Genomic DNA, 17,264 nt, shown 5'->3' with positions numbered 1-17,264 from the left:
TGATTTTCAAAAATTAATAGTGCAATACACAGGTAATGAACATACAACAATTCAAGAAAAGTACCTTCATCCTACAGATACACATGCAACCATTTTACCCAACCCACCCACTCATTCACTAATCAACAACATCAATGAACATATTCCTTCAATATCTTACCCTTATTTAAAGTAGTAACACAATCCCACCCACACACCCCCTGGATGTGTAAGGGAATAAAACTGAAATTAAACACAACTATAGGGAAGTAAAAGATGTCAATGGGCCCCAAACCAGTTTAAATACATGACTATGCCCAGCATTTCAGCATTCATTTTTTCATACCTATAACTGGAGCATAAATTCGCCCACCAAAAAGGAAAATTGAGGCGATCATACTTTTTCCAATTACTAGAGGCAGGTCTTGTTAGACAAATGTAATTTCTTTGACCAGGTGACCAGAGATTGAACTGAGGGAGTATGTTAGATGTATTATATTTAGAATTTTAGCAAATCTTACGCTGCTATTATAATTAGGAATAATTTACTGTTCACATTAGTACTGATATCAATTACCTAAGATTTCATAAAAATGTGAAAACTTTGTATGACCATGTAATATCCATTGTACGATATTTTAATTGATTGTGAATTCTGTAGATTTTACAGCTTCTTTGGGATGTAAATCACTTTAAACCTTTTTGGTATAGTGCGATTAATAAAACTCCTGGCTTTATTGACAGTCTTAATTCCTTATGCCTCTGCCCGGTCACTTAAATCCAATGACCAACATTTGCTGGTTGTTCCCTCTCTCAAATCCATTAATATCAGAGGCAATATATAATTTCAGTCGTCGCTCCGCAACTGTGGAACTCCTTCTCAATACACATAAGGGAAGAACGTCTTATTGATAGGTTTAAAAGCAAGTTAAAATGCTTTCTTTTTAAAGATGCTTTGGACTGCTAGTTTGTTTTTTTTAGAGTCAGATCACACTTTAATTCCAGCTAGATTTTTTTTTTTCCCTCCCTATTGTTATATCCATACTCATCTCATTTACTATCATATATTGTATTTCCTCCCCCACTTGCCTTTCGGTTCTGTTTTTGTTTTGTGATTTGTCTATGTCAGGAGTAGGTAATTCCAGTCCTCGAGAGCCGGAGCCAGGTCAGGTTTTCGGGATATCCACAATGAATATGTATGAGATGGATTTGCATGCACTGCCTCCTTGAGATGCAAATCTATCTCATGTATATTTATTGTGGATATCCTGACCTGGCTCTGGCTCTCAAGGACTGGAATTGCCTACCCCTGGTCTATGTCATTGGTACTGTCTCCCCAGATTTGGTGATGTATTATGTTTTTTTAGATTTGTTCATCGCTTTAAATTAAGATTAAGCAATTCAAATTTTAAACAGAACTTGAAAACTTGATTAGACAGTTGTTCCACACAGGCATCAAATACACTGAGTACCCTCAGCAAAGTGACGGACTGGGTCAGAAACTAGTTGAGTAGAAGGTGACAGAAGGTAGTGGTCAATAGAGATTGCTCTGAGGAAAGGGATATTACTAGTGATGTGCCTCAAGGTTCAGTTCTTAGGCTTGTTCTAACATTTTTGTACATGATGTTACTGAAGGGCTCTCAGTTAAGATCTGCCTCTTTGCCGATGATACCAAAATCTGTAATATAGAGTAGACACCCCTGATGGGTGTTATGAGGAAGGACCCTAGCAAAGCAGAATGCACTAGTCCAGGGGTCCCCAAAGTCTCTCCTTGAGGACTGAATCCAGTTGGGTTTTCAGGATTTTCCCAATGAATATGCATGAGATCTATGTGAATGCACATTCATTGGGGAAATCCTGAAAACCCGACTGGATTCAGCTCTCAAGGAGGGACTTTGTGGACCTCTGCACTAGTCTTTTAAAAGTGCTCTTGTGTTGACCATTAGAAATATGAGAGGGACCAGTAGTATGCTTTATCAGCCGAAAGCCTGAAGTCATACTACCGCTATACAGAGCCATGATAAGACCTCATCTGGAGTACTGTGTCCAGTTTTGGAGGCCGCATTATCAAAAGGATGTGAAGAGGATGGAGTTGATCCAGAGAATGGCCACTAGGATGGTATCAGGACTTAAGGACATCCCATTTGAAGAACGTCTAACCAGGCTGCGCTTATATTCTCTAGAGAAGCGCAGAGAAAGGGGGGACATGATAGAAACATTCAAATACATCACCGGACGCATTGAGGTGGAGGAAGAAATCTTTTTTTTTTTTTTTTAAAGGGTCCCATGGCGACAAGAAGGCATCTGCTGAAACTCAAGGGGGTTATCATGGTGATATCAGGAAGTACTTCTTCACCGAGCGGGTGATTGATCAATGGAATAGTCTTCCACGCCAGGTGGTCAAGGCCAGTAGCCTGCTCGACTTCAAGAAGCGATGGGACAAACAGGTAGGGGTACCACCCTACCTGTTATGCTTAGAAGATGGATGCTTAGAAGATGGATACCCCAGGGAGGGAGGGTTAGTCTTGAGTGGGCAGACTTGTTGGGCCGACGGCCCTTATCTGCCGTCATATTCTATGTTTCTATATAGGAAGCCAGTGTCGTCCCAGTCCTTTGTTGAAACACCAGTAGAAACAAAGGCCAATTTGCCCAGTCAGTCTGCCTATCCAAAGGATCCACCATCTCCTTTAAGATATCCCATACTTTCTTGAATTCCTAATGGAGACAAAGATTGTGTCTCAATTCAGGAAAGCAAGGAAGAGGCATATGGGATCTCTTAGAGGAGACTGTGGATCCTTTGGATGGGCAGACTGGCTGGGCCAATTGGCCTCTGTTTCTACTGAGGTTTCAACAGAGGACTGGGACTACACTGCCCTCCTATATAGTAGTGTACTACTGGTCCCTCTCATATTATTTCTAATGGTCAACACAAAAGAGAACGTGTAATAAGCTAGTGCATTCTGGGAAGGGTGCTGCCTCAATGAAGTGTGCTTTGAAGATCTCAGAGCTGCCCAGAACAAGATAATGCATTGGATAAAAGCAGGACCCTGTGTTCAGCCTGGTTAAAAAGCAATACAAGAAGGATGTGCTACCCTGTCTCAACAAGACTCATGGCTAGAAATGGACTTAACTAAATTGTATTTATTTATTTATTTTAAGGGGGAGTATTCCAGCCCACTACCAACACAAATGCTATTGACTAGTTTACTAAATTGAAGTATATTATATAAATTTCTAACCAAGCAATTTACCAGGGATTGTCTCAACTACTAACTTTACAAAAATGCAGAACAGAGCTCAGCAGACCACAGGTAACCTCATTTCATTTTTTTTTAATTGCCAATTTTCCAACAAATAAAATCGAGAGCAGTTTTCCCTTTTTACAGTCTTCAGACAAGCAACTTCCAGCACAATGAGGAATACAGCCACTTTTCTTGCTCTAGCATAAACCATCTCAGTTCAGGAAGCACTTTTTACAACCACAGAGGACAGGGATACTGTTTCCTGAGGACACAGGACAGAACAATGGCTAATCCCTACCATTAAGATCAAGTCAATAAGTTATGCTATTACATTTTGAAACAGTACAAGTTCAGAAACACAGGAGCAATAAAACCACCAAATCTAGGCTCCAAGCCCAGCTAAACAAGCTTTATCCTCATCTAACCTCTGTAACAGGTACAATATATCCTTTCATATTCTCGAACAAACAAACACTGCAATCACTGCACAATGGACTAAACATTAATAGAGGAAAGTTGTTTCAAATGCGAATGCATGAAGTGCATTTACAGCGATGCCACCATTTCCAGTGTGTATGTTCCTACAGAGCAAGTGGTCATGACGTGTTAAATCAGTTCTTCAGTATCGAGTGCATTCAGTGAGCCACACCTGAACAGCAGCAATAGTACTGGCCACAAAGTTAGACGAGACTTTATCAGGACAGGTGTCAATTAGCTTCCAGGTTGAGGCGGCCATGTTTCTTCATGGTTGGTTCAGAGAAGAGTAGAAGGAAAATACCGTCAGGAAGACATGTCTTGAGTTTTTACACTTACATTGGGCGTGAAATAGTTTTTAAATCTGGATAGAGTGGGCATTGCTCCAGTTGTTCTCGATGAAGAAATACGGATTTGATAATACAACGACCTCACCCCGTTCCAGCTTCTTTTCTTTTCACCTCAGCTGTATTCCAAGATCATGCCTAATTTTGATAAGAATCATTTCCTTCCTCTTCTAGATCTTCTTCCACTAGAGAAAAGGAAAGAAATGTAAAGAACGTAATCAAATTGACCTGGTTACTTTCTTTCACAATCTTAATGGCTTATCCTCCACCCAGCAAAGGAAAGAATGAACGCGGAATGTTTGGGTTATAGTAACGCATTGAAAATGGTGTGGAGCCCATTGACTGCATTTATTGAATCACAATAACTCATGTACCTTTCCTTTTATTTGACTTCCTTACACATCCAGGGTGAGTGGGGTGAGGGGAATGTGTTATTTTTGCTATACTTAATTATCTATATTATTGAAATTAAATATGTACTTTTATTAATTAGGGGGAGGAGGGGTGAAAATTATTGTTTTTTTTTTAATCATTTGTGTACTTAAAGTGCATTCTGTGTAATGTTTATGTTTAAATTTATTGTATGGCACTGTTAACATTTGAAAATTAATAGATTAAAGAAAGTAACCAGCATTGAAATCAATTTTAAAATAAGGAAGCATTATGAGAGAAACAATAAAGAATATAGTAAAAAATTTAAAGTGTGTTACATAACGGTTGGGAGAGGTTTTGAGAATCAATGATGCAAATGTGGAACTTAAGTCTTGGCTGAGAAATTTTTTTCTATTTGTCCAAGCTGGTCTCAGATTTCCAACCACCCTTTCATAATATTATATGCTTCAGTCTATGGGACTCATTGTTGTTTTGATCCCATATACCATCTTTAAAGATATTAACGTATATCAAGGTCCAAAGACAAAGTTAAGTTACCTAGAAATTGACTTGCCTTGTACAGTAGTTGGGAATGAAGTTCTTGGGATCCCAACTATGTGTATTTTTGTGTGTACAAGGCTGCATTCTTTTTAACACACAAAAGAACCCAATAATTCCACAAAGGAGAATCCCAAAACAGAGGCTGTGGAACAGATGTTCTTGATGAGTGTTTATTATATACACTGACAGGATCAAACTCATCCACATGGAAGAACAATGATGCTAATCCAAACTCATCCAAATACAAAATCAGTGTTGTGAACCCAACAGTCCATGTTTCAGCTTGTAAAGCCTTCCGCAGGGATCCCGGACGGTGGGCGCACAAAGAATAAAAGCACTAGTAAGGATGAGAAAAACCACCGTCACTGGATAGTTGATCTTCATGCACCGACTGGGATAGGGATATTTTTCGCATCCTTACTAGTGCTTTTATTCATCGATTGTGTACCCACTGTCGGATCCCTGAGGAAGGCTTTACGAGCTGAAACATGGACTGTTGGGTCCACAACGTTGATTTTGTATTTGGATGAGATTGGGATCGCATCATTGTTCTCCCATGTGGATGAGTTTGATCCTATAAGTGTATATAATAAACACTCATCGATAACATCTTATTCCACAGCCTCCGTTTTGCATTCTTTTAAAAACATTTTTGCCATGTGCTTGGGACAGAAGTTCCCAAACCCATCCTGGGGGCTTCCCAGTTGGTCAGGTTTTCAGGATATCCATGATGAATATTCATGAGATGATTTGCATACACTGCCTCAACTGTGTGTGCAATGTCTCATGAATGTGCATTGCACTGTAGACATCCTGAAAACCAGATCAGCTGGGGAGACCCCAGGACAGCTTTAAGGATCATGAGCTTGGGGATTAATAGAAGCTCTGAAGAGATCCATCCCACAAAGTGTGCTTATGTAAAGGATTTGCACATTAGCTAGTTAAAAGGGAGGTACAGAACCCCTGATGAGTTGCTTTGGCTTGTCATTTAAAAAGGTCAACAGGTGCACAAAAATAGTAATAGAATAGTTAAGTTAGTAAAAAAAAAAAAGTGTGTGGGGGGGAGGGGTGTTATTCCCTACCATGCACACGTGCTTGTCAGACTGGCTGCTAAAGCATATACTTTATACAAATTAGACTGGAACCAAGAGGCATTTCCTATATAATTTGGATTTTTACTTATTCCACAGCTGCTCTTACTTTGTAAAATGAAAAACTACTGCTTATCTATGGTATTGTAACAGAAATGAAACTGACACTAGATAAGATCTTATACTCCTTATTGGCTACTGGATTCTATGCAATGTTTCAGCTTGATCAGTCTATCCTATCTTTGTATTAACGCAGTGTCTCAAAACATTTTTAGCTCCAGCACACTAAACGGAGCTAATGTTTTTTTTGTGGCATATTATATTAAAAACCATTTTATTTTAAATATATTGTTTGCAAATAATTTATAATTTATGACATGCCAGAGAATGACTGGCATCTTCATCTCCCAATGACCCCCCCACCCCCCGAAAAGATCAGATTTGGTGTATCTTATAGTTATTTGTCCTATATATTTAAGATATAGGACCCACCAAGCGAAAAAGGTAAAAAATAGGTTACAAACTACTATAAAAAAGTTTGGAGGGGGCAACTTTCATTGTTCAAAGTTGTGTGTACCATGCTCTACAGCCCCAAAACTGCAGGTACCCGATGGAGTATTATTTCTGGGGTTAAATTACTATAAAATGACTATATTGATAAACATTTCTCAATTTTTAAAAAGACATAAGTCATCCCTGAGACTGAAATTTGCAATATTATGCAGTTGATATCCTGCTCTTGTGGTACTTTCTCAATCAGCAAGTCACATGTCCTATTAATCTAACTGAATTTAGTTGCACGTGGCATGAATACCATATTAACTTGGAATGGCCAGCTCTTTACTTACATAGGGTTAGATTCACTAACCTGCCGATCATGCCTGATCCGTGGCATGCCGACTGATCTACAACGGGTCATTATTTAAATGGGGGCGATTGGAGGAATGCCCCCCTCCGACCACATGGATCGCTAGTGAGCAATCCTGAAGCATGCGCAGACCATCATCTTTGCCTGTAGATGGTCTGCGCATGCCTACAAAAGCAGCAATTTTTTAATCTTTTAACTTCACTTTTGAGCTTGTGGTTTTAACCCACTTTAAACCCGCAGAGTAAAACCACAGGCTTGCACTGCAAGGAAGGGCAGGAGAGTCAGGGCAGAGAGTAGATCAGGGCAGAGAAGCAGGAAAGGACCTGAGCGACTGGTCCTCAGCAGTTGCTTATTTTTGATCGGTCAGCCCGATTGGTGTCTCTCCTTTTTAGTGAATGGCATTCCCCCTCATTTGCATGCACAGATCAGAGGATGATCGGGACAGAGGTTAGTGAATCGGTTCGGAGGAAAATTGGATCACAAAGGGGTTGCTAAGTGGTCGGGACTTGATCAGTGGGCTTAGTGAATCTAGCCCAAAGAGCAAGACCATGAAGGGCTAAAATTGTCTGCAGATCAACATTCCTCAGCCACTGAACAAAAAAGATTCATACAGAATGGATTGAGCCTGCTTTCCAGAACATACATATGCATTAATCCCTAGAAAAAAAAAAAAAAGTTAGCACTTTAGGATCCGAGATCCATCCTGAAAATAAGGTATGGATGACATTAACATAAGGCTTACTGAGGCATGGATGGGAGGAAGGGGAACTGCTACAGCAGTCTTCTAAGCCTCTTTAGATTTGGAAACGTAGATTGTGAGAAGTAAGCTGGAGTTTCCACAGCAGCTTTTACTTACATGCAACATGCTGTCCAGAGATGTAGACTGGTCCACTCCCAGCTTTCAATGTAAACGTAACAGGTGGAATAAGCTCCAGACCATTCATATTAATCTAAAAATAGAAATGAGCTGGACTTACATCCTCAGCCTGCTGCCCGAGTCTATGCTTTTATTATTATTATTTTTAAAAATAAAGACATTTATCCATCTTTGCACCTACAGCGCTGCATACACCTTTCAGCATTATATAAGTGATAAATATTAGTAAGTTTCAAGTTTTATTCAAATTTGATTTGATCACTTAAAGTGTTTAAGTGAAGTACAAAAAAAAAAAAAGTCATGCAACTTAAAAAATTATTCACAATAAAAGTATTTTAGATAGTTTGAGTGCGTATACCAACTGGTACATAAGGACAGCAGGGTAGAACTACAATTTGTTTAGAGAAGAGAGATAACATAAGGGAAGCACAATAAGGATGGGGGAGGGAAAATGTAAAGAGGGAAATTGAAATAACTTTTTCCGGAGGAGTTATAGGTTGAAGGCGTCTATGAACAAAGCTTTTCAGGGAATTTTTAAAAACGTGCCAAGTTTTCTTCCTCTCTCAAATATGTTGGCTTAGCATTCCAGAATCTAGGAGGCATTCCAATATGATTTTGGAAGAAAGATTAAATGGACACTACAGTGCTTAAGTGTGTAGGCTGGTACCATATTAAAAAAAAAAAAAGGACAGGAGTGGGGGTTGACTGTTTAAAAGGTCAAGTGACAGTTTAAGACAAGACACGCCTTCTGATTAAGCAAAGAAGCTCTTGTCTATCTATCCTTGGAGTCCAGTGAAAGACCTTTCCAGACAGCATTACCTCCCAGATTGAATTGAAACTCCTTATGCTAAGTGATTCAGAAAGACATTGGTCAGGAATATCTTTTATTTGGTGGAATGGGGAGAATGAGATGCCTTATGGAGAGCTTATATCTCCATAAGCTGTCCTATGTCTCTTTGTTAATCATCAGAATGCATGCTAGATGCTTCCTTTCCTTCAACCCACCTTGTTAAAGACAAAGGTCAAGAACGAAACAATTCCATCACCTCACCTGTTATAAACTGATATACGGTAACAGATCAGACAACTGGTGTTTAATGACCCCAATTGACTAAAATGCCATCAATAAGACCTCAAGTTCTCAATTCACCCAACAGAAGAAATCAGTCACTCTTCCAGCGGCCTTCATTTCTTAGAACGTTGGGTGGACTGAAAAGACTCCTGCTGCTTTTATATCAGCAAACATTAAAAAATAAGACAATGGTAAAATCAGTTAGCTTAGCGGGATTTAAAAAAAAAGGTTTGGATAATTTCCTAAAAGAAGTCCATAGGAAATTATTGAGATGGCTTGGGGAAATATACTGCTTATTCCTAGGATAAGCAGCATAAAGTCTATTTTACTACTTGGGATCTAGCTAGGATCTTGGGACTTGGGTTGGCCACTGTTGGAAACAGGATACTGGGCTTGATGGACCTTCGGTCTGTCCCAGTATGGCAATTTTTATGTTCTTAAGGAAGAAAGGAAGGAGACCGGTGAGAGCTGTTTTCCTATGTAGCCATCAGCTATCAACAGGCTGCCCTTATGAAAGATTCTCCCTACATCCAGCATGTTAACGTTGTCACCCATTACATTGCGTCACCTATTAAGATCATAATACAGTACACTGCAAAATGAATCCTATGAATTATTTCAACAGATGAAGACAAGGAGCACGGTTAAAACATGCTGTATAGTGACTTATACCGATTCCCATCTCCTTGCAAACACACTAGAGATTAGGAGGTCAATTTACCGTGGGTAAAATGGAGATCTGTAAGGAAGCTATTGGCACTGCTTTGCCCGGAGATGCATTGCTCGATTGAACAGCTATCACATTCAGCTCATCTCCAGCTTCTGCACCTAGACAAATCTACAGAACAAAAGTAGAATATCTGTAAGTTAGACAACTTAGTAAATAGCTAGAAGACAGTACTTCTACAGATTATGGCTTCCAGTTTGCCTTTCATCTGGAAAAACCGTCGAGTGGTATTGCCATCTTAAGGTAGTGCTTCTCAGATCTATCCCGGAGGCTCCTCTAGCCAACTGGGTTTTCAGAATTACTAGAATGAAGATACATTTGCATACCATGCATATTCATTGTAGTAATCCTGAAAACCCCCTACTGGTTAGATCAGGGGTCTCAAAGTCCCTCCTTGAGGGCCGCAATCCAGTCGGATTTTCAGGATTTCCCCAATGAATATGAATGAGATCTATTTACATGCACTGCTTTCAATGCATATTCATTGGGGAAATCCTGAAAACCTGACTGGATTGCAGCCCTCAAGGAGGGGCTTTGAGATCCTTGGGTTAGATGCACTTTCACAAAAGGTGTTGAGAAGCAGCATAGCAAGGCTATTAGGTACAGATGGATAAATTTGATCATGGTCATTATCAAACCTACAGATAACAAATCAAAGTCCGCTGGAGGCATCAATTCCATTGATGTATGAGGTAGTTATATGCAGAACGTTTTTGCATATTAAGCCCCCCATGGACCACTATAAATACCAGCTTTTCCTTATTATGACCGGAATAGCCATGCAAATGATTACTCGCAATTGGAAGAACTGGGATCAGCTTGGTTTTCCTTTTTGGTGGGCGAGCTTGTGTTTAACTTATAAATATGAGAAAATGAATGCTGACATGTGAGGGCATAATAAGATATTCAAATTAGTTTGGGGTCCATTGACATCTTTTATAGATTTGCTATAGTCTTCCTTTATCTTTATTTTCAGTTGTTTTTTCACCCACACATCCAGGGAGTGTGGGAGCAGGGGGGGGGGGGGGTTATATCTTGTTTTGGTATTATTCCTGATGGTAATGATGAATGGGGGAGGGAATTTTTATCTTTTGTATAGATACTGATTGATTATAAGTGCTTGGTTGATTATCATTATTTGTATATAAATTGTATTGCACTTTTTGTTGGCATTAAAACCTAAATAAAGTTTTTAAAAAAAAATTTGCTACAAGGCCATTCTTTAAAGAGTCTCAACATTCGTTGGTAAAAAAACAAAAACAAACCCAAAACAAGAAGACGCTGGTGGGTGGGTGCACGGATAAACTACCACAGCTGTCTGTGGTAGATATTACTCAGACACTGAAATTCTAGCTTTCCATGTCTGTGTGGAGCTTTAACTTTCACGTCACAAGTAGCAGGACACAAATGTTCTTGAGACATGAAGCTCACTTTTCAGGAACATCCTGGATCCTCGTTCCTAATTTTACCTGCCTGCACTGCAGTGTGAGGTAAAGGTCCAGGCGCAGGGGTGGAGGAAGGAGGGACGCAATCCAGTTGGGTGTTCAGGATTTCCCCCGACGAATATGCACGAGATAGATTTGCTTGCATCACCTCCGTGGAATGCAAATAGATCTCGTGCATATTCATTGGGGGAAATCCTGAAAACCCGACTGGATTAGGGCCCTCGTTCCCCACCCCTGATCCAGGTGTTTCCTTCATTACTTTCAGAGAAAAGCATAGAAGACCCAAGATCTAGATGTCCTGTGTCCTTCAGGCAGGACTTTTCGCATTGCCATTGAGTGCCCCCCTCCCCCTCCAATTACCTTAAAGATCGGCATCCTTTTCCCTTTAAATGTAATGCCTCAAATACATACTCACCCTAGTGGGAGGCCCCCTCCACATACATAAGGATATACAGTACAACACAACTTTTTATATCCCACAATTTTTAACAGGGAATTCAATGCAGCTTATAGCAAAGTGGTAAAGTGTTGTTGAGAAGAGAGATCAATATTGTCCAATTAATTAAGGGAAAGCAGTCTGTGAGATGAAGATAAGAAGTAGAGTTTACTGGGGGAAGAGATATGTTTTTAGTCTTTTCCTGAAAAAGCAATGTGTTTAGGTAACATATGCAAATGTTCCTACCAAGTGGCCACCTAATTATACCTATATAAAATGCTTTATATTGGCATTGTTTGGTAATAGTCTCATTACCCAACACCCCTCCAACCCCAAGAAATGAACGTCAATGCCAGATATACCCAAACTGTGGGTCAGGACCTGCAATAGGGTCAGAACGTGGGTGGGCTCTCCAATTGTTAGATCAGCACTTCAGGGGGCAGGAGGGGGAATCTCACACAGTTTTGTTTACCTGCTCTCATGGGGGGGGGGGTGTCACAACCACAAAAAGTATTGATAAGCACCAATCTAAGCTTTTCAGAAAGTCATGTCCCAAACCCTTTTTTAGCCGCAAGTTAAGGTGTAATAATAATAATAATAACTTTATTTTTGTATACCGCAATACCACAAAACAGTTCAGAGCGGTTTACAGGGGAAGAGACTGTACATATACAGCGAAGATACAGAATATCAGAAAACAGTTCAGAGTAGTTTACAGGAGATGAGAACTGTACATATGCAGTGAAGGTACAGAGAATTAGTTATCAAGTGTATGGTATAAACCAGTGGCAATTACAAAATGATCCAATAACTGTTGCAAGGGGGTGCAGAAAGGGGAACGGAAAAAATAACCAGGGAAGAGAGGGAGGAAGGGTAGGGAGGGAGGCGAGGTTGAGACAAGTAGTTTGGTTGGGAGGGCGGGAGTTAGAGGAATTTATCAGAGGTATGATTTGAGAGATTTCCTGAAGGATAGCCTCTCCCATCTCCCTATAGAGTCATAAGCTCCTATCTGTAGGTCTAGTCTGTTTATAAAACAGCGCCAAACTCCATCCCAGTTCTTCACACCTTAATAACTTCCTCTCTGGCCTTCTTCACACTTTTCCCAGACCCCCATAAGGCTATCCTACTTACATTCTTCTTCCAAGAAGATCAAGCCCTTCTCTCCTGCCTCCCTCAATGTCATAAGCCTAATCAGAATGTTTATTAAATGAATACAAGAACAATTCTTAACAGCCAGATCTGGGGGAATAGACTTTCTTGTATGAGAAGTTCTGATATGACGACAGCTACCCCACCACCACCACCACATTTTCCAAAGCCGCACGGCAACGACACCAAAGCCCTTTAAATCCCTATGGGCTTCAGAGCAGTTACCACAGCTTCGTAAAAGAGGTCCATATGTCCATTACTCTTTCTGTGAAGGTAAAAGGAACAAGAACCATCAGTATATTATAGTCAGTTCTACACCAGTGGGGAAACTGATCTCTTCATGGGGTCAGGAGCCAAACACTCCTCTCCCCATTCCACAAACAGTAGGATTAGCTATAAGATGTTTACTTTAAGATTATCCCCCAAACTGGCTGATCACTACCCATACATTTAGGAACCTTCTCTCCTCCTCCAAACCCACCATCTGTTCCTCTGATCTAATTCTCACCCACCTACTTGGAGCCATCACTCCTATCACTGTCCACTGGAACAGTTCCTGATGTCTTCAATCATGCCAGTTACACCTCTCCTCCAAAAAAAACCCCTCTCACTAGAACTCACATCCCTCTCCACCCCTTCTTATCCAAGCTACTTCCTTTCTTCTCAAGGTATTCTTGACCCAATTCCATCAGGCTTTTGTCTTCAGCATTCTATGGAAATTGCCCTTGCTAAAGTCTCCAACAACCTGTTCCTGGCCAAATCCAATGGCCTGTACTCTGTCTTCATCCTTGATCTGTCCGCTGCCTTTGATACCATTGACCACTACCTACTCATCAATATACTGTCCTCGCTGGAATTCCAGGGTTCTGTTCTCTTTTGGTTTTCTTTCTCTCTCTCCCATCGTACTTTCAGTGTACGAGTATGTTACGGTGGAGCCTCCTCCGCTGCCATCCTACTTTCTATTGGTGAACCTCAAGGCTCTGTCTTGGGCCCTCTCCTCTTCTCCATATATACCCATTCTCTTGGTACACTGATCCCCTGCCATGATTTTCAATATCACCTTTATGCTGATGACTCCCAGATCTCTCTATAGGGATTCAGGCCAGAGCTCTGCCTGCCTGTCTGACATGGCAGTCTCACCACCATCTAAAACTGAACTTATCCTTCCACCTAAACCCATTTCCCCCTCCATTCTCCGTTTCTGTGGATTGCTCTCCTCCTCCCTATCTAGTCAGCTCACAACTTCAGTGTGATCTTTGACGCTCCCTCTCCACTCAGATCCAACAAACCGCTAAAACCTGTCACTTTCTCATCTATACTATTACCAAAATCCAACCTCTCCTCTAAGCACACTACCAAATCCCTTATCCACGATCTCATCACCTCTTGCTTAGACTACTGCAATATACTTCTCTCAGGTCTCCTGCTTATCCATCTCTCTCCCCTTTAATCCGTTCAAAATGCTGCTGCATGACTCATTCTGCGAGATCTCACATTACCCCTCTCCTCAGGTCACTTCATTGCCTCCCACCCCATCTGATTCTGAATACAGTACAAACTCCTCTTACTGATTTACAAGTGCATTCACTCTGTAGCCCCTCAATATCCCTCCTTATTTATATCCCCCTATACTCCTCCCCTCACCCTGTGAACTCTGCTCATCAGGTAAAACCTGCTTAGCCATACCCTTCTCTTTCACCGCCAACTCTAGACACCGTCCCTTCTTCCTTACCACGCCGTATGCCTGGCACAGGCTGCTGGAGTTAGTACATCATGCTTCGTCTCTAGTAGTATTCAAATCCAAGCAGGCCCACTTTTTTGAAGCTGCTTGCAACTCTTCATTGTCAGATACCTACACCCATTGTATTATTCCTTTTGCCAGACCCTCCCCAACCCCGAGATGTCCTGTCTGTCCAAATTAGATTGTAAGGGAATTTCTAAGTACCTATCTTAATTATTTTATTTTTATTGTATCCTTAATGTATTTTTTCTGTAAACCGCTTCGAACCTAACGGATTAGCGGTATATAAGAAATAAAATTACATTACATTACATTTCAGTGCTATAGAAATGATAAATAGTAGTAGTAACCTGTTGTTTTTTTTTGCTAGCCACTAGATGGCGCTATAAGAACAGTATGCGACCTTTTCTTTTCCTTTCCAGTGGCTATCGGTATATGCTCGGCAAAGGAGCAGGACTAGAACTCGCATCTTTAACGCGGCAGTAAAGAAGAGTCCTAATCCAATTTCATCACTAGATACCCGTTTTACTGAGTCTCTTACCGCCTGCAAAGAAAGCAGATGCTCCCGGACGTCATCTTCAGGCTCAAACGTGCTCATCTTGGTGCTTTTATTCAATTCACACCCTACAAGCGCACACAAAACGATCAGACCTTAGGAACAAGTAAACTAAACTTAAAGCTTAAAACAAGCCATCAGTTTATGAAAGGAAGCGCTTACCCCAAAGAGCAATAAAGTAATGGTCTTGATCTGAATTGGTCGAGCAACTTGATGACTCCATTATAACTAGAAACAGTTTAATACCGTAAACCTCTGAAAAGCATGCACAAACTGCCCGCAAAGGATTTATCCGTATGCGGAGCCAGGTCACCGCGTCCGAACAAGAGAAGCAGCTGAACTCCATCTGGCCTAATTCGGATCCTTGCCCGATGGTTTCTGGGACTTGTAGTCCAGATCTTTTGCGATCCATCAAAAAGAGGGGGGACTTATTGGCGTGTCTAAAAATTCCTCGACCGCCTCTTCCCCGATGGTCCAGTCCTGATCTTTACTCCATTGCTTGCTTATAGTCCCTGCTTTTCATAGGGGATTAAGAAAGATAGCCCTACACGTGCATTTGAGGCAAAAACCACGACTGGATCAACCTCTCAGGGTTGGCCTCCGTGATGTGCAAACCCTACTGCAACTAGGGCCTTGGGGTCTTGTGGAGGTGACAAAGCTTTAGGGACAATTTTTGTCATGATCAATAGGCCAAGGAAACCAGCATCCTATCAGCTGAGCTCAATAAAGTAAGCGTAGGACCCAATAAGTAAAAGGGGAACGGATTGAGACATCCGGGTTTTACTTCCACTGAAAGTAAAGCCCGGATATCTCAATCCGTCCTCCTTTTTTTTCTGGAGCCATATGGTAACCCTACGGCCAATAGCAAGATTTGTTTAATCCACAGATGCCAATTTCCGGTTCCGGAAGAACTGGGTTTCTGGCTACCCACGTGCATTATGGGACTCGCAGCATTTGACTTCAATATGCAGGATTAGGCACTGCAAATCCCACACTATTTTGGGATGTAAATTCGACCAGGACTAGCCAAAAATCTCCAGTCTGGAGCTATGTATCTTGCCATTTCTGCTCATGTTGCTGATTTTGGAACTTCAAAGGAGTAAATGTTAAACTAAAAGGTTTTAGGACTATCTCGGCCGTGAAAAAGTATACATATGTAAGTGTATTGTTATACATATGTAAGGCTATTATTTTTTTCACTGGAAATTATGCGGATATCATCATATCCCACAACGTCCCAGTCACAGATAAACACGTTAATTCAAAGCAGCTGCAGGAAAGGAGTGCAGGAAACGCTTTACTGGGTGGTTGAAACTGAAATCCATTAAAGCCCTTTGCTGAGACAGTGTCAAGGGAGAAAGAAGCCTGTGATATTTCTGATTGCACCGGGCAAACAAAGTGACAAAGTCAAACAGGAACTTTTAGTGGAAAAACAAATTCTGGTGAACGACGTGCAAAGTAAATGACCTCAACGATCAAGAAAGCACATCAGACCTAGCCCAGCTTTGTTCCAAGGGTTCTTTAGAGCTGTACTCAGGTCCTCAGGGCATACCCAGGGTCCAGGCAGTCTGACTTTCGGGATATCCATAATGAATATGCATGAGAGAGCATTTCTTGCATGGTTTTTATAGATGGTATATACAGTAGATATCATGCATGATCATAGTAAGAGTCCTAGTAATCTTTTATGGTTTTTATTACAATATTTTTATTGTTTTATGTTTACACTAGCTGATGGCCCGGCGTTGCACGGGTATTTAATTATAGCAATAACACTGTAAATGGATTCAAATAAAGATACTTTATAGTGGTGAATGAAATTATTTTTTTACAGCTTTATAAAAAGTACAATATTCAAATTATAATGTGAAATATTTGACAAAATGAATACAATACAACTAACACAAAACTTGATTATAAACAACATTTTTAGTTTCACCTCCAGGAGCAAGAACATATAAATTCTTGGGTGAACCCACCCTTGAGCAAGCAACATAGAGTTGTCCATGGGAAAAACAGGGGGATCTTATATCCACTCCACAGTATGTAATAGTCTGTCCCTGTGATTTGTTGATTGTGATAGAAAATGCAAGTCTCACTGGAATTTGCAATCTCTTAAACTGAAAAGGAAGATGTGTTGGAATAAGTGGTATCCGCGGGATAAATACGGTTTCACCTTGTCCCTGTCCCGAACAAAAGTTTCAGTATTGATTTAAACAACTAAATATGTGGAAACTCAGGTTGAAAAGAAACTCCATGCAGGTTTTTCCCGGTTCAGAATGGAACCTGTGTTCCTAGTTCAGCATATGTGAGTACTCATGTAATGT

At 40.7% G+C, this 17,264-nt stretch overlaps 1 protein-coding gene across 1 annotated transcript; it reads right to left on the bottom strand.

Moving 5' to 3' along the window:
- Window positions 1-3,295: 3,295 nt before the first annotated feature.
- On the bottom strand, window positions 3,296-15,576 carry LOC117362758 (nucleoplasmin-like). Its single transcript, XM_033949670.1, has 5 exons — window positions 15,100-15,576; window positions 14,923-15,005; window positions 9,605-9,721; window positions 7,791-7,884; window positions 3,296-4,227 (listed from the first exon to the last, which is right to left on the bottom strand). Exons 1-5 carry the CDS (start codon window positions 15,347-15,349, stop codon window positions 4,181-4,183), a joined length of 591 nt encoding a protein of 196 aa, XP_033805561.1. The 5' UTR covers window positions 15,350-15,576; the 3' UTR covers window positions 3,296-4,180.
- Window positions 15,577-17,264: the final 1,688 nt, after the last annotated feature.

The sequence above is a fragment of the Geotrypetes seraphini genome, chromosome 6 (genome assembly GCF_902459505.1).
Source record: "Geotrypetes seraphini chromosome 6, aGeoSer1.1, whole genome shotgun sequence".
NCBI classification, from domain to species: Eukaryota; Metazoa; Chordata; class Amphibia; order Gymnophiona; family Dermophiidae; genus Geotrypetes; species Geotrypetes seraphini.
Note: the sequence above shows the minus strand (reverse complement) of the source record. Positions and strands in the feature narration are given on the sequence as shown.